The sequence below is a fragment of the Gasterosteus aculeatus genome, chromosome Y (assembly GCF_964276395.1).
Source record: "Gasterosteus aculeatus chromosome Y, fGasAcu3.hap1.1, whole genome shotgun sequence".
Taxonomy (NCBI): domain Eukaryota; kingdom Metazoa; phylum Chordata; class Actinopteri; order Perciformes; family Gasterosteidae; genus Gasterosteus; species Gasterosteus aculeatus.
Window position 1 is genome coordinate 12,094,538 of NC_135709.1, and position 24,456 is coordinate 12,118,993.

Below are 24,456 nucleotides of genomic sequence, written 5' to 3' on the forward strand. Positions count from 1 at the left end.
ATGGTTCCGGTGAAGTTTCTTGACATTCATCTGAATCACATGCAGGGCAGACATAAACCAGTTGCATTTGCATATACCTCTACTGCGTCAGCCAAATTTCCGACATGGTTTGTAGCTGGTTATCATTTTCCTTCTTGTACTCTTCTGGTGTCTTTAGTCTCCACCAAATTGGGAGAGCAGTGTTCCCTGTTGAAATACAGGTCTGTTTTTTTCAGCAGGTGGTCTTGTGGCTGACCAAGTAGACAGCAAACCGTTTTCATTACATCGTATGTTGATTTTCCATTGAAGATGTCCCGGCCAAAAAACTGGAATGCCAAGACACATCCCAGTGCACTCATGTCAATGGCCTCCGATTGTTAGGTTTCTTTCGAATAACTGGACTCACAAGCCGACCTCTTCGGTACAGAAGTTTATTTAAACAGGTTGATGAAGATAGAAATTGGGAGGCTGGATGCAGGAGCTCCGGACAGGAACTGGCGAGGCAGGGAGACGAGGCAATCAAAGCCGAGGACCAGGACACAGGGAAAAAACTGAGGAAGTAACGGCGGAAAGTTAAATCCTGGACAGTAATACAGTATTAATCTTTACGCCACCAAAACACTATTAAGAAGACCAGCAGCCAGGAAACAGATTACCGCAGGAGTATCTGACGAACTGGCGAAGACTGGTAGATCAGGCCGGCTTAAATACTGGAGGTGGGTGGAGGCAATCCTGAAGATAAGCAGCAGGTGGCAGGAACTGCCCGACGACCCCATCAAGACCAGCTGACAACCAGGAGGGAGAAAAAACAAAACACAGACAGACCCAACACCGATATGGGGAAGCCCAAGGTCACCTCTGGTGCTTGGTATTCACGTGTCTGTGTAATCATCCCTTCCCTTACTTCAGAGGCTGGAATGGCCCTAATGAAGTAATTCATTTTATCCTGAAGGTCTCATCTTGGTGGTTGACGAGTTATTGGACGGATTTCATTAAGAGTCAATAGTGCTCGTCTCTATACCACCAAATCTGAAGGCTCTTGTCAAGCATCTCAAAGACAGGGCAATCCATGGCATTGATTATGAAACTGTATGAATCTGACCAAGTGGTTTTTCCTCTAGACCAACGGGGTTTTTCCAGCATTTCTACTTCTGCTGCGTGATAATCAAGGTCTTTGACAGTCTTGATGACCGTAATCTCCGATGTACACACTTGATAACTTGGCCAAAATCCACTTTGCCAATAAGGTTCATTCTGAGGTAATTTACAGATTTGGTGTGGAATATGTCATACTTTCTTACCTGACTTTGTTTAGACGAGCCTTGTTCTGTGGGGAAGACTTGGATCTTTTCCAAGTAGAGACTTGTTTAGTTGAGGGTGCTTGTTCTCGAGATTGTATTTAAAGGCTTCTAAAATGAAACATCATGACAAAGCCATCTTAACATCAAAGCAAAAAGGGATGTCATCAAATGACACCATTTGAGATGTCATCAAATAGCCAAAGCATTAGTAACTGGGTGTCTGTGGTGACAAAATAAATGCTTTTGCATTGTATGCACACAAAGATTATACTTTGCTTTGGGATAGAAAAAAATACTGCTGTACTACTGAACACAATTTCACTGAAATAGAAAATAATAATCCAACCGTTTTGCTCTTATGAGGGTACACTATTCTGCGCTGATTATTCCAAACTTTTTTAATGCTTAAGTCCTGCTTGACCAGGACTTCAAAGAGATGTTAAATCTCAATATGACCTTTCTTTTGGCATAAAGAATACATCAATAAATGCAAATGTGTTACCTTTGGACGGAGCCAGGCCTGTTTGACAAATTCAATCGGACTGCTCAAAAATAATGACCAAAAAGCAAATGGCAAACTAACTAAATTAGTTTCCCTGGGTGCTTCCGGCTGAGGAGATGAACGCACAAACAGCTGTCCGGATAAAGGATCTGGTGTGTGTGTGTGTGCGTGCGCACGCACAGTTAATCTCTGATGAGAGCTTGCAGACAGGATTGCATGTACGTGTGTGTTTGTGACCCATGCAAGACGGACGCTAGTAGTTTATGCATCCTCAGAATAACACACAAATGCAATTTAGACACCTGGTGTCTTTGCCGCTACTTTTAAAAACAATATCAGCATTTAATCGTGTTAGTATAGTAAGAAACGTTCTGGTGGCTTTAAGCGGTCCGTCTCTACTCAGTTAACTTCACTAACGATCTGACATATGAGGGGACGCCTGATTCAGACACATCATCATAACAACCAATAGGATATTTTAAGTGAACCGTAAAATAAGAGCTGTGCAGCTGGGCATTCATTTGCTCTTTTAAGCTGTGTGTGTATTTGTCTGTGTGCGTGCTACCAACACTTACGGACAGCTGTCGGCAGCACAACTGGTAACGGATCATTTTTTGTTGTTGGATATTTATAACAACTCATTAGGAGTTCATCCAGTTAGTGAAACGCTACAGGAAGGCCTTTAAAATTATTTAATACGACCCTATCAGGGATGTAAAGAAGGGATTGTGTTTTCCTTTTCTAAAGCCGGGTAGACATAATGCATTATGTGTTACAGCAGCTTTTCCCCCCCAGCAGCTATGAGACATTGTGATAACGTAGAGACTCCCTCGGGTGTCCTTAATAAGCTCAACTTCTCCTGAACTGACAGCTTCATTACTGCACCACCAAATCTTTCGCCATGTGAGTCTACATTAAATTTATTATTCATTAATATTAAATTTAAAGAAAAAACAATGACCCAAGACAGAAACGTTCTAGTTGTGTGTTAGTTCTGTTATCCCCTAGCTCTGTTAGCTCCATGTTGTGTTCTTTAATACACACGAAACGTGAGCATATTATTAGAAACTGTAACTGTTTTTCCCCCAAATTTCCCAAAACCCTGCATCTCTCTTGCCCCGATCCCCCAAGCCTGCCCCAGGTTACTCCCCCCTGGGTCTGGGTTAGCTCTGCTAACAGAGCTAGCTCTCCTCCAACCAACATCAGAAGACGCCTCCCGTTGAAGGTGCTCAATTTAGGCTGTCATTTGAACAAGAACAAATCATACTGAAAGCCCAAACAAAATACCAAACTGAAGTAGATGATCCCTTGCTGCCTCGACGTAAGTTGTTCCTGTATTTGGTTGTGAATAAAAAAGTACCGAATGCATTACACTTTGGACCTGGATAACGCTTCTAAATTGCATGGCAATCCAGATATTTTAGTCCGAACCAAAATATGTCAACCTTCTGTAGTCTCCAGATGAAAAGTCATTGTGGTTTATTTCCCGGGGACCAAGAATGTCTGTTGATTCATTTCATGGAGCATCCATTGAGTAATTGTGAAGATATTTTACCCGGAACTAAAGAAACTGACAAATTGTTTTGGTCTCCCAAAAGCTATAAAAAAAAAGAAAAGTAAAGAAAAGAAAAAATGTATTCATCAAAACCTTTGAGTAAGGCCTTGATCACATGTTGCAGCAGCGTTGTGCAGTGTACTGGTCTATGAGCTCTCCTTACTTCATTAACCTTTCATCACAGCTTACGTAAAGCGCTGCCCCCTGACGAACATGTCACTTAGCCCATGATTTATCGAGCTTGTCAGCGATATTAATTATTTGGACAAGAGTTTTTTGTTTTTTTTACCACAAGGGAGAATGGGTCTGAGTGCACATCCTCCATAAAGTACACCAACAGAGTCTCTGCCGGGAGAACCGGCACGTTAATAATGAAGCAGAAACAGCTTGTAGGCCGGTAGCTGCTGTAGTCAATCTACGATTAAAACATGAAGGCAGAAAAGGAATGTAATCGTACATGTGACGTAGAACGTCACAATGTGGTGAGGACTAAAGAAGTTTTGATAGCTTGGAACTTCAACTGCTAGGAACCTTGACGGCAAACTCTCCATGACTCCCAACATTAGAGCAACAATACGATCCTGTAGATACACGCTCTACAACATCAGGAGAATATGTCCCCTCCTCACTCAGAAGGTGGCGCAGGTACTGATTCAGGCTCGTGTCATCTCCCGCCTGGACTATTGTAACTCTCTCCTGGCAGGTCTTCCTGCTACCGCCATTCGACCTCTGCAGCTCATCTAGAACGCAGCAGCTCGCCTGGTCTTTAACCTTCCTAAATTCTCCCACACTACTCAACCCCTCTGCTCTCTTCACTGGCTACCAGTGGCTACCAGTTCAAAACATTGGTGCTCACGTACCACGCTGTGATGGATTCACAGGATCGGGTCCAGTCCACATCCAGGACATAGTCAAACCCTACATCCCAACCCGCACACTCCGCTCTGTATCTGCCAAACTGCTTGTTCCTCCCTTCCTGAGAGCAAAACACTTGACTAGATCACAACTTTTCGCTGTGCTGACTCTGAAATGGTGGAATGAGCTCTCTGATGACATCAGGAGCGCAGAGAGCCTTTAGAAGACACACTTCTTCAGACTCTACCTTGACTAAATAAGACAAGACAACAAATTGTAGCATTTAAAATTGTACTTATAATGGCTCTTATCTATAGCAAGTTGTAGATTGGATTATCTAATGAAATTGCACTTTCTTATTATTTTGAGTTTGGATTCTCATGATTGAAATGCACTTATTTTAAGTCGCTTTGTAAAAGCGTCAGCTAAATGACATGTAATATAATGTAACGGAATATCAAAGCAAGCTTCCTTCCAACCTAAGTGTCTCTGAGAGTGTCTTTAGAGCTGCAGATCCCATTCAGGGAGTAGTTTGACACAATGATGCATTTCCCCCACAGTGTTTCTGAGTTCACACAGCAACATTCAAGAGCGGTCCAAAGGTCTTCAACAAATAGCACCCTCAAAGCAAGCTGTTGGTCTCTTTGGACCAACAACCAGCCTCCTCCTCTTGCTTTTGTTTTCTATTGTCCATTATTGGAGCACCAGCAGTGTGTGACACTGTTTTGTTCATTGTGGTTATGTGGTTAATATAACATTCTTTATTAAATTAACAAAATAAACCATACTCGGCTCAGCATTCGACCGATATCTCTAACAGTATTGCTGAATCTCTATTCATCAATATGCTGTCGTAGATGGGCTCTGATGGCAAGTGGTAAGTAAAGGATTACAAATAAAAGCTCTGCCACGGTGCTTTCCTATATGCTTTACATTTTTAAAGGCATCTTTCAGTAGTAGTAGTAAAAGTAAAGCAATCAATAATGTAACTGAGTAATTAATCAATTATTCAGTGGCTCATGGTCGAACACATCTATAAGAGAATCAAAGTTAAAATAATCATAAATATTGTTGCCATGAAGAAGTTTCATATGAACATATAAAGGGGTTAAAAAAAGCATAATTGTGTCTAGTTGTGTAGTTGTGTAGACTGAGCAGAGATGACATGAAATGAGAAAGGTTTATATAGCAAGAAGCCTGAGAGTCTAACTGCATTACATATTTTACTTGTTTTCAGGTGTGTACTTGCGTGATCTCACTTTATTTCTCCAATGCTAGGAGGCAACTCTGACAATGTCTTTCCAATCAAAACTGCTGATTAATCTGGGCGGAGGCAGAGAGAGAGAACGCAGTAACAATAACAGGAACAAGCTATTCCAGTCAGAAGAAAGGTAGCCGCCCTTTGTGGGAATTTATGAAAGCAGGCGGCGAGAGCAGGGAGATGTTGAGGATCGAACACATGCAGTGTGTCAGAAGGGAACAACTTGACTTTTAGGGTCTGGGGTTTGCCTTACGTCAACACAAGTCCAAGTCAGTGTTTCTCACATAATACAATGTTAAGGTTATGGAACCCATCCTGATGAGAAGGAATACGTGCACACTAAAATGCCATTATTACTTTTACTAAGATTGATATTGTTCTTCTCATATCCCAGAATAAAAGATACAAAGATATTTTAAATGTTCTTTCCCAGACTTTCAGCTGATTCTTTGATCCTCAATTCGACATCCTTACAATTGGACAGCAGAATGTCACAACGGGTAGATTAGAGAGACAGAGGGACACTTTTACTGCAGCATTATGTTCACATCATTGTAATATAACACAATTGTCTATGCAATGTTTATCAAGTGTCTTGCTGTCTCACAAAAAACATTGTCTGTCATTACCCAGAAAGCAGAGATGGAATGAGAGAGAGAGAGAGAGAGAGAGAGAGAGAGAGAGAGAGAGAGAGAGAGAGAGAGAGAGTAAGGGAGAGAGGGAGGCCAAACTGAAGCCGAGTGAGGAGTGTATGTGTGAGAACAGATGATAAACACGAGGACGCGGACGATGTGATTTATAGCGTGGGGGGAGGGGCTAGTCTGGCCTTGACATTTATGAACTCAACGAGCCGGTTTTGTTCTTTTCTCCTGCTTTGTTTTTATTTTGTCACTTGACTCGTCTCTCTGTCTCCGTTCCTTCCTCTAACCATGTCTGTCAATTAAAGCCAATAAATGTCAGCAGGGAGGGCGGAGGAGTACAGCAATATTTTACGGAACCGCCGCTCAGCCATACGGACAGAGAGCCAATGTCAGACACAGAAAACACACACACACACAAACTAGAAAGAAAGAAAGAAGAATGAAAGAAAGAAGTTCTATTCCTTCATTCTCTTCGGAGCAAAACTATGGGGTTTGAAGATTCGATGTCTCCTGAAGATCTGAATCTGTGCTTTTAATTCAGACAAGAACAGCCTTTAAGAGGTTTCAAAGAATAGATGTACACTTTTAGAGTGTAAATGCACTGAAAAAAATGATTCGGACCCCTTTTAAATATTACTTGATTTATTCAAGGTTATTTCACTGATTTGAACGTGTTATTGAATCCTACTTATCTTTTTTAATTAATCTTAACACATTCTTCCATGGTTTAGAAAAAGCTTATTTCCTTCATTTAAAAGTTACATGAAAAAAATGTGTACATTTTACAACCACATTCAACTTCCACATCTGCGCATGTGCGACCACAAACCGCCCCTGGAGGACGCGGGAATCTTTTTCACTTTTAAAGATTTGCTATATCTCCTGGCTGTCTGGATATCCAAGGCTCTACGTTTTCAGTAAGTAAACATATTAAATTCATGGCTGTATTATATTTTCACTTTAACCGGATTTAGAAAAGTAGTTGGCTGTCTGCTGTGTGTTAATAAAATGTTAACTGAGGCTATAGCTGCTAACGTTAGCTTAATGTTGCCTACATCATTAAGGCTAGGTTAGCATTAGTAGACTCGTTTTAAGTGAAAATAATTATCTAACTGGTGCCGATGATATCAATATAAATGCGTGATGCATCAAATGCTTTTCTTGTTGGACTTTCTCGTGAGTTTGTGGCCACTAAAAGTCGAACCTAACCAATGTCAATTGACTAGCTAACGCTAGCTGATAGCTAACGTTAGCTAACGCTAGCTGATAGCTAATGTTAGCTAACGTTAATAGCTTGTAGCTTCACCTTCCCGGCTTTCTCGGCATGTAGAAAGGTTTAACGTTACGGACCCACTTTAAGTGTATTTTTAACTTGAACCTATCAGTGCGGTAATATTAGGAGGAACAATAACTAAACTGAAATCCTATTGATAAAAGTGCGCTTGCTGCTCGCGCCAAATGGGTTAATGTTAACAGCCATTACGTGAGTCGCGCGCGCCTCTGCTCAACTCTTTTCTGTGGTATATTTTCCCTTTGTGGTGCCTTTTCTCGGCTATACACTAATGAGCTAGCGTTAGCTTAAACATGTAGGTAGCTCTGAGAGCACGGAGGAAATGCGCTTCAATGCGGGGAAAATGTAAGCTGCAGCTGCTCTGTAGATAACAGAGGAGGACAAGCAAGGTCGATTCATGACCACTGTCCGGTTAAAAATACTTTTTAGTTGTTGGCCAAAAACTAAATGGGTAGGATAATATTGGCGTTGCCTGCCGTGCCAAAATAGTTTAGCTTCGTTTTCAGCTCTGGTTTCATTAGAAATTAACTAACTATTGTAGCCTACCCACAGTATTTTGTCTGTTAATAATTGAGAATTGATACTAATCATATATATTCTTTTTGAATAAAAAAAATTATATATGAATAATTAATGTTTAAGAAACCTTTCTGCAATTTGTTGCTCATTTCTATAGTAATATGAGGGTTTATTTAAATACAAAATGTGTTTGTTGGGATCTAATTTGAGTCATTATCTTAACCCAAGTCAGTAATGATTATTGAACATTACTTATTTTTCCTAAAATAAATACCTGAATTGTATTTTTAGGTATATTTGTATTTTTTTTGCAGTTTTTTCTATCTGATGTTGGTGTGATGTGGAACTCTTTGGGGACCTCATAAAGTTTTGGTAAGTACATTTAACAAACAAACTCTTCACAGGTATGCTGATCCCAGCAGTACTGCTCAGGATAAATATTCTGTAATGTTGTGGTATTTTTGCTCTCTATAGGGCAGTTATCGCTGAGAGCAAAGTAAATCTGCCACTGATCATATGTAGGCACTCAACAACTTTTGTGCAAATGATTTTGTTTCCTGGGACAAACAATGACTTAAATTAATTACTCATCTTTTGTTAGCTCTACAGTGCAGGAGTTTTAAGTACCACGGGTGACTGTATAAACATCATCACTAATTTTTTTTTTTTCTTCTCTCTTTGTTGTTTGTCTAGTTTATGTGGCAGTGTAAAGACTGTGTGGCGCTGAAGTGTCTAGGCGATCAAAGATTCTTAAACATTACAAACTAAAACATAGTCATTTTGGACGTGGCCTTCATATTAAGTGTGGATATCCTGATTGGCCTGCACTTTTCCATATCGATGAGGTAAGCACATGCTAGCTATTTTCCCAATGTGCCTCTTGTCTTTGTACAACAGAATATTGCACCAATACTCTGTATTTTGTCTTTTTGTTCTTTGATAAGATACATGCTGAATTCAAACGCATTACAGCCATCCCACTGGAATCTACCTTCATGGCACGGTCGGACAGCCATTTAGCCCAATTGACATCCATCTTCCAGATGAAGGGAGGAGTTGCTGGCCAGAAACTAGCTAAACATCTGGAGATTTTGCAAGAAGTAAATATGTACACCAATCATTACGACATGTAAAATGTCATGTATATATGTGATGATGAAAACATTAAGTTATATTGTACATTTAGGTTATTACATTTTCTAAATATTGTTCAGTTTATTGAAATTGTTGTACTTATTTATGTATTTCTTATTATTATTTACTAATTGTAATTCTTTAACACAGGAGACAAGTGATGTCAATCTGAAAAGGACAGCTATCCTAAAGGCTCTTTGCATCTACCTGGGTGAGGACGAGGGACAGCTCGTTTGGGAGTATATAGTAAGTCATTGGGATGGATTTGCCTGTCACATGTTATGTTTTAAGATCCTAATGTCACCCACATACGTTTTCAGAGGTTCATGTTATCATTGACAGACGGTTGAGAATATTCATATAAAATTAACAACTTGCTGCACAGTATCGTCGTTCCTATGTACATCTTTAATAACACCTCACAGATATATAGTTTTATTTAAATACATATAAAATGGGATCAGATTCATCTAAGAGATTATTATGTATGGTGGCAATGTTCATACAGTAAAGTATACGTCATTGAAATTAAATACATTTCATGAATCGTGTTCTTTTCTCCTATTCTCTTTACACATACAGGACATTGAAGGAAATGACATCCTGAGAGACCTGCAAAAGCATACCATGGGTATATATGTCATCAACAAGGAGGGTGGAGAAATGCGACATTGTGATGACATTGGAATTTTCGTTGAAGGAGTAATCATTCTCGACAACTGTGGATCTGTGGCCCGCGCTTGTGCAATGATGCTGGGAGTCATCTACACTCTGAACATGGCTTACCCCAAAGAGCTAAGATACTATTACGAATTCCTTCAGAAAGTGCTCTTTCGAATGGATGCTGAAAAGCTTTCCCCCCAAATCCTTGGACTAAGGAACAAAATAGATGCTGGACTGTAGGAAATCTTCAGCCACTCTTGTGAACTGGTCTCATTGCATTGCAGAAGAAAAGAGTCGACGTAATTAAAAAGCACCAGTCAAACCCGGGTAAACGATATATATGGCACACTGAAAAGATGTTTGTTCCATTTATTGATGTGACAGTTAGTCTCGTTCTGGCTCTACACAGATTTGCTATTTTCATCTTCTGCTAGTATCGGAGAGTAAAAGTTTCTGGAGGTTTAAGTCACATGTTTCATTATGTCTTGATTTATTCGCTGACGAATAAGTCTGTTCCCAATGCACTTGGTCTTTTTTTTTTTATAATACACCAACATTTGTGCCTTAGTTGAGCATGTGAGATTTGTTTGTTTATTTATTTTCTATTTTTATATATACATATATATTATGACTGGTACTCTAGTGTACACACACACACACACAGCTCTGTTGGAACTTTTTGATTTTAAAGCCTCCTGAAGAGTCTGCAACACCTCATTGAAGCACTGAAGATAAGATAATAAATACAACACATTTATAGAACATACAAAATAGAAGAACATATCCATCTAAAGAAAAATGAATAAGAGGTAGCACAAGATTTTGATAGTGTCGTTTATTTGTTGCTCAGTCTGTTGGATTGTGTTGAGGGGCTTCTAGCGTTAAAGCAACTGGTTTATATATATGTAATGTACATATAAACATTTAATGTATATATATATATATATGTAATGTATAGGTAATGTGTGTATATATATACATTCAGTTGTGGAAAAGAATGTTCTTTCTTTTGTTTAGATTATTATGTAAGGTGTATTATAATATGCCCTTTGCTTTTTTTGAATAAAATACACTGATATTGACCAATGGCATTTCATTTGATGAAACTTAATTTTAGTATGTATAATTTAAACAATAAATTGATTAGAATGTAAATAAAAAGAATAGTTACAGTTACCTAATTCATTTGATTAAACTGAACATGGGTTTAGTTGGAATTTCTTAATAAATTTGAGTTAACTCTACTCAAAACAGTTGAGCAGAAATTATAAATAAAAATAGGCTGAAATTAGTTGAAAATAATGAGTACAATTTACTTAAAAAATATGTCTGGATTTAGATACATTTATTTCGTGCATTTACTTACCTAAAAAAAATTAAGTAAATTCAACACATCATTTTTTTCAGTGTGGGTTCCTCATGCTTTGGAATGTTCGTTCTTAAGACTTTAAGTAAAATCCGGAATTTACATGATCAAACCAATAGAGGAATGAAAACCCACCCCACTTGCAAATAACTTTTTAATTTGATTAAATGAATTATTAAACTGAGATTTACAAGATTAAAAATCATTTTAACTGCTTTAACTTGAAACAGAAATTTATTTATAACTACAAAAGTGATTCACATAAATAATACACTTTTATATTATATTATTATACATTTAATTGCAATTAAGGAAAATATGTAATTGTTGCCCAGCACTGGCACACTTTTACTTTGGGTTGTACCCAAAGCCAAAAGGTCCTGCCACCTGGGTGTTTGTTATATATTTTTGTGTCCACTGAGGCCTCACTGATTAAGAACCATCGGTCACTTGTGTTGAGGAGTGGTCAGAGGGTGTGTATGTGTATATGTCGCATTTGGAGGCGCATCATCTGTCGGAAAAAGAAAGAGATGAAAGTAGTCGCATTGGATGACTGGCATCACACATTGGAACAGTTAATCTGGTGTGATCTGACATCACCGCCATCGCAGAGGGAGGACACTAATCTATTTTAGGGTTAGCTTAGTTTTTCAGATGGGCAGGGTCGGGTCTGATAGAGTGGAACAAAAGCCACCAGGCTGTGATCCAAACATCCAATCTTGCAGAAACATTACAACAGCGTCGGTTTATCCAACGTCAACAAAGGACTTGAGCCATGCATTCCTTTACCTTTAAGAGAAGGTAAAAAACACATTACTCTCAGCAGTTTAAAATACTAATATCTATAATCATTACTTTAATAACTACGTTTCCTGTGTACATTGGGCCGGTCGGGTCTTGCACTGGTTAGGGTTCGCGTTGGCTGGTACGGAGTCTGTGCTCCATCCATTGCAGTAATGTAAACTCTGGATTAAACATCAACCAGGAATCAACACACACTCCGAGGCTGCCTTGACCTCACGTTCCTCCCTCCCTCCCGTCAAAGTCAAACACAGTCTGGCAGTGTCAAGCTTTTTCTAAACTGTGAAGGATGTGCTACTTACCAGAGCGGTGAACCTCCATGTTTGAGAGGTATATCATCCTTTTTTTTATCACCAGCCTTAAAGTATTCCCAGAAAAGAAGAAAGGAGCTGACAGTTCACAGCATTCCTCGACTGAACACAAGTTCCCACAGGTGGGAGGTATCTGAGCTGAGCTCTGACAACGTATCAATCATCTTTAACAGGAATTACAGACGGGCAATGATGCCTTACGCTTTGTGGAAGACACACACACAGATGGGCCTCACCAAAGTGTCCCCAATTGCTTCCTAAAACACCTAAGAGGCTCTTGGCACTGTTGTGAATCCTGTCTTAGTGTTGTCATGCCACAGTGTAATGGAGGGTAAGTGAGCCGGTAAAATTTTGATAAGATAAGAAGCAAGCCCCGGGTTTAAAGAACGCAAAGCTGGTAAGTAGATAAGATTTAAAGGAGGAAGAACAACTACCTGTACTTTGATAGGGACGCCCCAGAGTTATTACAAGAGACTGCTCTCAGTGTGGCGTTTTCATTACTCAAAATATATACGTATAATGTAATTCTGCAGATAATTACATAATGATGCCATTTATTATCTAGAAAGGCAAGGTTACAATTACTTTAGTAACACACACTTATTGCCGGACACAAGTGAAAAATAAACGGTTATAAAATAATAAATAAATCACGCAATAAGTTAAATAGTACTGAAAAAATAAATCTTTTTTTACTTTTAATGGCTCGCAGATTTATTTGTTTATCTATTTAAATGGGCTCAGTAATTTCCTTAAACAGCTGAACAGTTTTCAGCCAATTTTACTTATTAAATAATAAAGAGTGCATTTGTTTGAGACTATTTTGTATAATTAATATAATTATTAATATAACATATGGTACCGACTTAAAATAAACAGTGTGTGTTCGTTGTTATGAAGCAACATGTTGGTGGGATCAATAAGTTGGTGGTTGTGATTGTTTTGTGTACTTTGTTGGCATGCATACAATGCTTGTGACTCCAACGTAAGCTGTTACCCGTCAAGAGGAAGTGTTGCGAGATAATTACAATTCATTGGCAGTATTCAATGGAGAGGGACAGGAAATAACAGTATTTTATGGTGATAGCTTGCTTAAAATATATCCAACACATGAGCTACCTGGGAATCCAGGACCTGTGCTTGAGTCATTTGGAATCCAAAACAACTCAAATACAAAAAGTGCAAAAAGTTTAAGGGAATAATTTGACATCTTATAAAAATAAAATTTGGTTTCTTGCTGATAGTTGGATAAAAAGAATGAGAACACTCTCAGGTTAGCAAAGGTCAGTCGCATTCACATTTAAACGATTTAAAGCCCTCAGACTCTCATTCAACCACTTACCAGGTGATCAGTTAAGTCCCTGAGGGTTCAGGGTTTAGGGGGGAGATTGGGATTGGCCCCAGGTGATAGGGCATGACGTCTTGCAGGATGTTCCCTCTGATTCCAGTCTCTTCATTGCAGCCCTCATATGAATATGAATATGAGGGCTCAAAGACGTTAAAATGAATATGAATATGAGGGCTGCGATGCTGCCTTTCGCTTCCCCGTCTACCACTTCCTATTACCTCCGCGTTTGTATGAGACGTATATGAGTCCAGCTCTGCTCTCGTCAGCATCTGAGGGGTACGGGAAAGACCATAATATCCAGTTGCTATTTTCGGCTCTCTAGTTAATCAGCACAGCATAAGATAACCATTAATGGCGTCCTAGCTCGCACAGTAGTTGTAGGTGAGCAAAGTTTTAAAGATGCAACCATAATTATAAGATTACTAGCTTGAAATAAGATATGCCACGGTGCATGCCAGGATTTAGAAGTAAGACACTCCCATGTTAGTCTCGTGCTCATCCACTGCGCTGTAGAGACATCAGCCTGAGAGGGACTCTCCTCCACTTTCCCTCAGAATGAAGGAATGTGATTGTAGATTAGCTCGAGAGGGAGGATGCTAGTAACAGGAGGAAATCATTAACCTCAGGGTTCCAATCCAGCTTTCAAACTCTTTCCGAATTAATTTCGCGTAAACTTTGCCTCCATCTGTTGTGCTTTGTATCAACTCACCGTGTGAAACAACGTGTTTGAAACGTGACCTCAACACGCTTCCGTCAAAATGGAAATGAGGTTTCGGATGAGTTGCATAGTTACAGAACCTCTGGGAAGCAGAGTTGTGATGGGATAACGACATCATAAACCTATTGGTTCCATAACCTGACTTTCCAACTACACCTGAATAATGACTAATAACAAGGCCTGTATCCTTTGGCTGCCAGGATGTCCTGAACCGCCATTTTCTGGATTCAATCTATTCTCATGATCACAAATCCTCAAGAAAAAAGATCATGAAAATATACACATTATTAATCATTCTGCCTCCTAAAGACTAGTCATAAAACATGCACACGTATACAAAGAAAATATTTCCAGCATTTCCTCTAAAGCCAGACACAGCAGCTTGTGTCTCAAATAAAAAATCAAGCAGGTTGAAGCTATTATTTCATAATTGGATGCAAGAGAAATGGCATGGGCTAAGTGAACACAGGTATTCAGCCCCCAGCCCCCCCATATATTTCCTTTCCAGGTTTGTGCCGTTTTCCTTTGATCCTGAACTATCGAGTCAAAACATTACAAGGTCAGAGAGTCTACTCTGCATTCTACAGCTTTTAATCGGTCACTAGCAAATAGACAAGATGAGAGCGGAAACAAAATTGTTTAGCTGCAGTAAGAAAGAAAAAGTCGGAAAGAGAGAGAGAAGAGAGATAAAAGGCACGCAAAACAAGTTCTCATGATCTGCTCTGTCTTTAGTATTAAATAGCTTTCACTGAGCAAAGTATCAGTGCGCATTTGTTTCAAGCCACGCCCCTTCAACCGTCCAGCGCAAACAGGGTTTTTGTTCATGGCAGATTAATAGTGGCAATAAATAGCAAAATTATATCACAGCGTTTTATTCGATGCACTTATACATACAACGGCTCATGGGATTGGCTCTCCACGTTAGTAGTACAGCATTCAGTAATTGAGTCGCTCTCACGGTCACACCGCAACCATGCTTCCACAACACTTCAACAACTCTGTTCAACTCGGTTGTTACGGTTCTTTTCTTCTTCTTTTGTTTCTTGGTAGATGACTATCTATGTAGTATACCGCCACCAACTGTACAGGAGTCTCTTAAGGTTCAGTCGTGCGCGATCAAGGTAGCCCATTTCCTGATTGATTTTACCACCACTCCAGTGGAGGCACTGGTGAGCTAGATTAACATGCTACACACAGAAGAAGACTACCGATCGCGCGCTCAAGCACACTGAAGCGCCGGCACGAATGAGTGGTTGAAAACCGGAGTGAGTCGGTTCATTGACGTTTGGCACCCGATTCTCCCGCTTCAGGTACACGAATCGGGTTATTTAACCGGCTCTTCGGTCAGTTCGTCAACACTACTTCAGCGGTGGTTCTTGTGCACCGACTACGGACCGCGACGACTATTTTACGCTTTGGCGAGTTTGAACGTGGCTTCGTTAGTTTAGCTCTGCTGTCTCTGTTTAGCTGACTGTTAGCGGGCTGAAGCCGCGCTGCTACAGAGAAACATGAAGACCCGTTTAACAGACTGTCGGACCTTTCTGCTCTGTTCTCTGGCGACGGCAGGCTGCGTTTCCTCGGTGGATGAGACGCTCCGTTACAAACCTGTCTAACGTAATAAACTCATTGCAGGTTCTGAAGCCTCACGCATTTCAACTATAGTTCACGCGCCACATCGTGAGAAGACGGTGTTAAACCGTCGCGGCCACCGTACGCTCGTTACTAAGCAACATATAGGCGCGCACACAGGTGACAGGTGGTCATGTCAAAAGCATTGCAAGTAAACAGACAACAAGACAACAAAGTGTTGCGTTTAGGTCGCTGGTCCTCATGAAGTTGTTACACCTTTGCCAATTTGTTAAATTGCCTTGCAAATAAATGCTTTGCTATTTGTTAAAATCCAAATCCTTTCATGTAATGATTTTTCACATGTAATTTATATGAGCTCACACAAACACTTCCACCATTTGTTCTTGGCCTGGCTCCTCCGTCACATTTTACAACCCACTGTGGCCCGCGAGTCAAAAAGTTTGCCGACCCCTGCTATAGACCTGTCCTAGGAGGGATATCTGATGGACCACAAAGTACTGCAAGCTGGACAATTATGCAGTTCTAGACAAGTTGTAGATTAAATGTGACTAAAACAATTACATTTTAGTCTAGTTTTCGTCGACTAAAACTAGACTAAAATGTTCTGAGTTTTCGTTGACGAAAACTAGACTAAAACTAAGAAGAATTAAAATGACTAAATGTGAGTAAAACTAATATGCATTTTTCGTCTAAAGACTAAGACTAATATTATTTTGTGTATTGTAAAAAGACAAAGATCCTTCAGTGCAGACCTAACAAGTGTGAGATGCATGTACTGGTAAAATATATTATAACATTGTTTTGTGCTAAAGCCGTGTCTCAAGTGTCCTATATTTGACCCTGATGTGCAAAGAGCAGCATGATACAAAATGTTGCTTTGCAGCTGTGTCCTGAGAAGGGAGGGCGGTCAACTCAAGCTCATAGACGATTCAAAACAAAGGACTTCTGTTCATGGCCTTGGTTCATATCTTATTCGGTACGAAAGTTCCAGATCCACATTTTTTACTTTATGTCAATTAATTATGATTTGCACTGGCCACTGAGGAGGATCTTGTGTGTGTGTGCTACCCTCAGCTTCACCTGGGTTCTTATCTCAACCTGCTTTGTAGCTTCTCGTAACTGGCACGGAGAATGTCCTTCACATGTGTATAAAAACTCAGCGTTTTTACTGCTCGGGGATGTCATTACACTGAGCGCTGAGATACGTGCTGGTGTGTTGGACCTCCTGCTTGCAAGCAATAGTTAGAGCCAGATATCTGCGGAGAATTGCTCATGTAATCTTTTTCTCTTCTAAATAAATGTTAACTTTTTGACTTTAATTGATCAACGTGCTGCGATTCTTCTCATCAACCAACTCGGGGGGATCGGAGATCCTGACACAAGCTAAACAAGAACAATTTGTTAGTGAAATAAACAGCTTTACCTGGGACTGCCCTTTGATGATTTAGGTTATGGCTATAACAACTTCATAGGATGAAATCTGTGAGAGAAATATTTAATGTGCAGGGTTCTGAATCTAAAAAAATAAAATAAATGAAAATTGCCCCGTGGTTCAATAAAAATCTGTGATTGCTGATGAAGACCAGAGATGATGCACTAAGGCCTCCTTGTTTATAGGTTGGGGAAACACTGGTCACTCATTATCTTTTATTATTGGAACCCTCTAAATTTAACTTTTCATCTAACCCAGGATGCAATTGGTGACGCACTGTCCAGAAACATAGAACAAGGTTCAGCGTTTGGACTCTTATTTTTTAGTTTAAATATTAACAATCAACGAAAATAAACTGTCTCTGTCTGGATGCTGAAAGATATTGTAGCGACCCTGTTCAGCAGTGTGTTCTGTACGGTGTCACGTCATTCCTCTCACGCTGGCCAATCAGGGGGAGTTGCGGTTCAGGCTAGACAGTGGGTGGCCAGTGATTGGGGGAGACAGTGGGAGGCGGGTGTTGCTGTGTTTTTGGGGGGCTAGTCAGGTTTGCTAGAAGAGTTCTATATTGTTGTTGTTGCTGACTGCGAGTATCGAGGGAGTCTGTGGGTGTCTGTCATCTGCTGCTGGTGAAACAAATAAAGGATTCCTACCAGAACGTCCATTCGCCTGCATGTGCTGAATGACCCACTACACCAGGGGTATTCAACTAAAATGTTAAGAGGTCCAGTTAGAGAAATTTTCTTGAAGCAAAGGTCCAGAAGATCATAATGTCTAACTATTTAGTGTGATATATATTTAAGTATCCTGGTAGTTGTATAAACATCTGCATATAATCAATACCTTTCAAATCAAAGGAATTCGGTACGATATAAAACACTTTTTAACAATATATATTATCATGTAACATAGAACTGGACTTATGTGTGACTGCAGATATGTATAATGCTCTCTCATGAACTAAATAAAAGTAGGGCTGCATTTTTAAAATGAAATAAATACAAAATGAAAATGGTGCATGTAATAATAAATAATAATAATCAAATAAAGTGCTTAACTTCAGAAAAATTATATAAAGGGAGGGAAAGCTTAAATGTCCCCGTTTCTGTTTCAGTCTCAAATGATTTTACATATAATAAATCTTAACACATCTTAACAATTTAACAGTTTTAGAGCATTAGTCTTGCATCCCACTCCCCCACTTTGTTGGTCAGTGGGATAATTGAGCTCTAGCTTGTCCTGCCAGGACTTTAAACCTGGGCTTGAATGGAGTCAGGGCCATCCGCATGCACATGTGGAGGTGCTCATTGGTGAGCCTCGAACGAGCCAGAAAGTGGAAGGGTCAGTTCTTAGAAACTGCTCTCTCAGGGACACATCTGCTTGGAGATTGTTAGGGATTTAAGCCAGAAGTGCACCCCTAGTCAAGAAATTATAGTACGTGTAATAATGTTTAGTGTTAGAATTATAGTTTGTGTGATGTTAGATTAGTTATTACATTAACGTGTTAGATGAAGTGAATACAATGTGAATCAAACACAGTTTATAATCTTTTAAATCGTAGAAACACTCTGCACATTAACATTCTGTTACAATGTGATGTTGAAACCTGGGGACGGATGCCAATTGCCGTTCTTTTATGGATTTCTCCCAATTTTATCGGCAAAGGGGTTTTTTGGGAGTTTTTTCTCCTGTCAGGTAGTAAATGAACAACTTAATGCGAGGCAGCCGACTGAGGCAAATGTCTTGAGAATTGAACCACATGAACTGTCTTAGATCTTATGATGAAGTGTGATGAACAGGGATCATTAATGATGGGTTGTTGTAATGAAAGTGTACTAGTTATAAGATGAAGACTTAAACAATGTATGCTTTGTTAAATTCACTCATTGAGGCATAAAGCCAACTGAATCTACATTGAGTGCATTGGAATGTGAGGGACAGATAGTACAGAGAGGTTTCAGGTTACAGCTGCAGCTTCACACCTCGACGTGGAAGGGACAATGGAGGAGGTGACCCTTTGGAGAAGAAGCCAATGACATTCAAATGCACCAAGGAAGACACACCTCAAGAGTTTTCAAAGGACCAAAGCGGGGAAAAGGACTGGAGAATTTGACCTGCAGCCGCCTTGAAAAATGCCATTTTAGACTTGCTCAGAGGATTCTCTATTTCGCGAAATATTCCACTGTTCGCTTAGTACTTCACTTTGTAATTGCATTCCTTATAACGTTGTTTAGTTATTAAATACTTTTTGATTTTTGAATTTAAACGAATTGACACATTCGTGTCCTCGTTTCCGGCCGGGACGAGAACAAAGGAGTGAGGCCTCCCTCGAGAGCTTTCCGAAACCCTAACAAGATCAACCAGTTGCATCTGGAGAGGCCCAGGATTTACCCATTTAAAGTGCTGTGTGACTTCCTCTGAGAACCTGACCTGACATCCGTGATGATAAATGGGTTCTGAATGAACATGGTGAGCTGCTGTCCAAAGCTGAAGCTGTCAAAACGGTTGCTGAAGTTTACGATCAGCTTATCAATGAAGTCAACAAAAGAAGACACGTCTCTCTGTCCCTGTACCTGTTCCTGCACTGCTGAAACTGCTGTTTCTCATTTCCTAAAAAGAGAGAAAACTGCGTTGCCTTCTGATGTCTTAGCTCTGCCAAAAAAGATGCTACTTCCCTCCTGATGGACCAAAAGACCTTAGACCTTCCCTTTGCTGAGCCATCTCACATTATTGTGCAGAAAAAGATCATCAGCATTGGCATCAACTTCTCTGAGGAATTCCCTCAGCATGCGATGCTGGGTGGAAGAGGATGCCCTGAGAAAATTGATCATTTTCATCATTGTATTCATCACTTCAGCATGCTCATCTGACAGGGAGGCACAGAGGACAGATTGGTGAATGATGCAATGTAAGCTATGAGCTCTGGATTGTCCTCTTTCAGTCTTGCTACAGCTCCTTTCTCTCTCCCTATCATAGCAGGGGCTCCATCTGTGGCTATTGAAACCACTTGTGTTGGCTCTAATCTCCTTAATGGCCAGGTAGATATCTTCTCCTCTTGTACTGGTTTGAAGGGGAGTAACACCTAACAGATCTTCACAGAATGCTTTCTGGTCTGTGTTGAAAAACCTGACATACACTAACAGCTGAGCATTGTCACAGATGTCAGTGGACTCATCCACAGCTAAGCCGACACATGGTGTCTTATGTATGGCTTCATTTAGCTGGGTTAGCACATCCTAAGTTAATATTTCACCTATTTTGTGGCAGATGATGCTGACATGGGTATTTGCTTTATCTTATCACAAAGCTCTTGTTTTGGTTTTCCGTCAAGTAATGTTTCAGCGACGACACTCATGCATTCTTTGACAAGCCCTCCATCAGTAAATGGCTTTTTGTGTTGCCCCAAAATCCAAGCAACTCTGAGGGAACACTCATGAGCACGTTGTTGGGCAGTGAACGTGTGGCTCAGGATCCTGGTTGACTGTTCATATTGGGCTGTGAGGCCACTTATTTTCTGTGATCTCACTTCGGATTGTAAGTATGAACAGAAATGAGTCTGTCCTGCGTTTCCTCATCCGCTAAACCACTACCGTAAATACTGCAAAAGCCGCGCCGCGCCGCCAGGTAAAAAAAATAAAAACGCCGTCAGGTTTTAAATCACAATCTTCTGTTTTGGCTGGCGGTCCGGGTCCGGATGGGACTGCCTCTGGGTCCGGACCCGGACCGCGATCCGCCAGTTAGTGACCTATGCTCTAGCGTCTGGGAGCTCCTATGCCACGGGCTGTGCCGAGCCCGGTGTCATACTAATTCAATCCAAGCCACAGGTGCGCTTGTGCAGAACACAACCTTCAAAAGTCTCCGTGTTGTCAGCGTTAATTCCAGGAAACTGAGGAATCAGCATAGCACTCTGTCATCTGAAACTGACTTTGAGGGAGCGAGAGAGAAAGATGGGGAGAGAGTGTGGTGGAGAAAAACACACACTGTCATTCCTACCCCTGAGTCATAGAGAAAGCCCCGGCGCAGAGCTCGCCTACACTGACGTTCTCTGTTGTTGGGGGAGGTGTGATTTGGACAGTATGCTTTAATTTAATAGCTTAAATGACCTCGTCACTATTCGTGTCATACCATCTGTTTTCATATATCTGCGTGCCAGTCTGTGGGTATACTGTACACAGGTTTGCGCGGCTGAAATGATCACTTTGACTAGATGACACAAATGTGACCCTTGCCCTCTCTACAATATATAGGACTTGGTAAAATATTTAGAGCGCATTTTGTACACTGGGCTTATGGGGCCCCCTTTGCAACAGTGCTTTTCACTTCAATTTGTATAACAATAAAAGTTGGGTTACTGAAAGAGAATCGTAACACTCAGCCTGAACCAGCCCCCCTTAATTAACAGAAATCCACTGGATCCCTTTGATCTCCAATAATCCCAAGATATTTGATTAATAAACCACCATTAGTCTCCCAGATATTATAGAACCGGGATTACATATGTGTATATTCCAGCAGCTCACATTTCACTTCCATCCATCTATAGTCTTTTCTACTATCCAGGATCATGTTGCAGGGGCAGCAGGCTTTAAACTGTATTTAAGAAGTTCCTCTTCCAATCAATGTTTTCGAGCTCTTCCTTGGGGGCCCTGAGGTGCTCCCAGTCCAGACAAGATAGATGATCCCTATAGTGTTTTCTCTGTCTTTTTCGTTGACACTTACCTGTTGGACGTTCCCGATAACCTCCAGACACATCCGTCCTGGGGAGGGTTCCGGATCAGAGGCACAAACCACCTGAGGTGGCCCTTTAAGATGAGAAACGAGCAGCGGCTTCACTCCGAGCTCCTTGTCCCATAAACTGCCCCGTGCCACAATGCAGGTGATGGTCGCCAGGTGGATGGAGAGCTTCACCCCCCAGCTTAGTGCTTACTTCACCACAGCGAGCAGGTTCAACCACGGCATCACTGCCGATGATGAGCCGACTCGTATCCCCGCTTGGCTGTAATTCCATTTACATCTTTCGATTTATCTTTTTTTTAAACAGAAGAATTTGAAAGCAGTAACCCTAATATTGGCTTTATTTGCCATTTGTTTGTTGGGATAAATATACCGTTGTGTGGTAATTTGCGGGTGGATTGTGGCATTCTCTGGGAAAAGACAAATAACTTTTGTTGCAATGGATGCTACACACTGGGACTGGGCTAAGAATTTACACCTGGCGATATGGATTCAGGGTAGCTTTGCCGACGTCTTTAGCCCTCTTATTACTGTGTGTGGCAGCTATCATTATAGTGTGGGGCTTAACCTTTATTTTTATTTTATCAGATTTATAAAGTGAGCAGCTGAGACTCTTCTTTTGTTGGACTTCTTTGATTTTCCGTCTACAGCTGAGTCCTGCTTTTCTGTTTTATAAATCCAAATCACTAAAGCTGTCATAACGCACATTTGTTATTTTTAGCTATCCGGCCTATACTATTAGCGCTAAAGACATTTTAATAAAAGTATTTGTCTTTTCAAACCCGCAGTTGACTTCAGTGAAGGAACAACATCGGCAACAAGCTATTATCCGGTAGATGCAGGCCAAACGGCATCCAAGATGAATCCATTTGGCCACACAACTTTTGTCTGTTCAAAGTTAGGGCGACCGTGTTCAAAGCCTGTAAGCTCTAAAATGTAAAGGTAAATGAGAGCAAAACAGGAGATTAAGTTTCCATGCTCAACAAAATACTACGCTTCAACGTTGTTTAACCAAAAGGTAGGTAAGAAGGTAAAATAGGCCGCATCAAATGAAACTCAAACACAGAATGAGAAAATAGTCATTCAGACCTTTTCATTACCGGCCTGAGTCATAGAGAGACTGTAGGGGTGGACTCGCCAGTGTTTATGCATCCATAAGGTGTTTGTGTGCAATTTTGGCTCCAGGAAAAACATGTACGCCTGTAATGTTAAGTCTTATGTGATCAAGTCTTCAGAGAGGTTTTGAATTCAGAAGAGACACGTCAACAGGGGAGAGAACCCACTGTTGCACCTACAGTACCTCTCTATGGCATGTGTTGGTCTGTGGGTGGCTAACGAGAAACACGCTGTGACACGCCAGGTTTTCTTCCGGGAGTTGGCTGTGCAAGGGAACCTCTCCGTTGCTGGCGTCTGACAGTGATTGAGATGGATCAGATGGATGGAGGAAGGGAGGGAGGAAGGGAGGGAGAGGACATGAGGCTGAGTCGGAGAGGAGGGAGGAAGGAAAAGGGTCATGGGAAGGTGCGTCTGGGAAATGGAGTTGTTTCAACATCAAAGATAACCCCACTCAGGACCTCCATTAGCCCAGGGAGACGCCACACTTTTATACGCGGCACTTCCTGTTTGGCAGATGCTTGTGTTACAACAGCGATATGTGCCGTAACTAATTAGAAGCAAACCTGCATGCTGACTGACATCTCGGCCTAGTGAATTCAACACATTGACGCTGCCGTGTCTCCGGTGCAGGGACTTGAGACTTGCTTTTTAATCTGATTTGAACGCTAATGGACGTGGACTTAAATTTTAAAAACTAAACTTTTTCTCTATTGGTTAATTTAACTGTTACTTAAGTAACTGTCAAATGTACATAATTGATTAGAACTTCCTGACAGCTTTTATTTCATGCACTGCAGGAAAGCAGACTGAGTGTTGGCCATTGTCGAATAAAAGTCCTTAAATAGGTCTAAACTAGACACAAAGCCACTTCTGACAACTTTAGGTGTCCAAACACAAAACCAATTTTGCACTTGCTAAAACCGCAGGAAACTAGCTGAAAAAATGTAAATGAAACCAGCATATTCTATCATGAGGTAGTTGAAGCTTACATGTTAACTTTGAACCCAACCTGGTAGCACAGAAGAAAAGCACCAACAATACCTAAATAGGAATTTCCAATTATGTCATTATTGGTCCCTTTTTAGTAGTTAGTAGTAGTTAATTACATTGAGTCTGATGTTATGTGTTTTTGCGGTAACTTACCGCGGTAAATACTTTGTCTCAGAAATAAGATTCCATGTGGTCTTTTTTGTTGTCAAAACCATTACCCACATTAAACCTGTCGTTAAATAAGTGCTATGCCTCTACACGTGTATCCTGTGTTTTGTTCCTTTCCGGTGTACTGGGACAACCTGAGTCTCTGCAACACATTCAGACCTCCCGTGTCCATATATCTTAGCCC

General features: G+C 40.6%; 1 protein-coding gene and 1 long non-coding RNA gene across 3 annotated transcripts; one reads left to right on the forward strand and one right to left on the reverse strand.

The window, feature by feature from the left end:
* Nucleotides 1–396: 396 nt before the first annotated feature.
* On the reverse strand, nucleotides 397–6,687 carry LOC144391343 (uncharacterized). The gene is made up of 2 exons (XR_013455253.1): nucleotides 636–6,687; nucleotides 397–530 (listed from the first exon to the last, which is right to left on the reverse strand). It is a non-coding gene; the product is annotated as an uncharacterized LOC144391343 (long non-coding RNA).
* A 25-nt stretch (nucleotides 6,688–6,712) lies between these two features.
* LOC144391342 (uncharacterized) lies at nucleotides 6,713–10,783 on the forward strand. 2 transcript variants are annotated; one of them, XM_078097962.1, is made up of 6 exons: nucleotides 6,713–7,011; nucleotides 8,219–8,276; nucleotides 8,598–8,749; nucleotides 8,849–9,004; nucleotides 9,189–9,284; nucleotides 9,621–10,783. In XM_078097962.1, the coding sequence occupies exons 4-6, from the start codon at nucleotides 8,900–8,902 to the stop codon at nucleotides 9,939–9,941; spliced, it is 522 nt and encodes a 173-aa protein (XP_077954088.1). In that variant the 5' UTR covers nucleotides 6,713–7,011; nucleotides 8,219–8,276; nucleotides 8,598–8,749; nucleotides 8,849–8,899; the 3' UTR covers nucleotides 9,942–10,783. The 2 variants fall into 2 exon arrangements, with proteins under 2 accessions (XP_077954088.1, XP_077954089.1); XM_078097963.1 differs by lacking the exon at nucleotides 6,713–7,011 and having other exon boundaries at nucleotides 7,047–8,276.
* The last annotated feature ends 13,673 nt before the right edge of the window (nucleotides 10,784–24,456 follow it).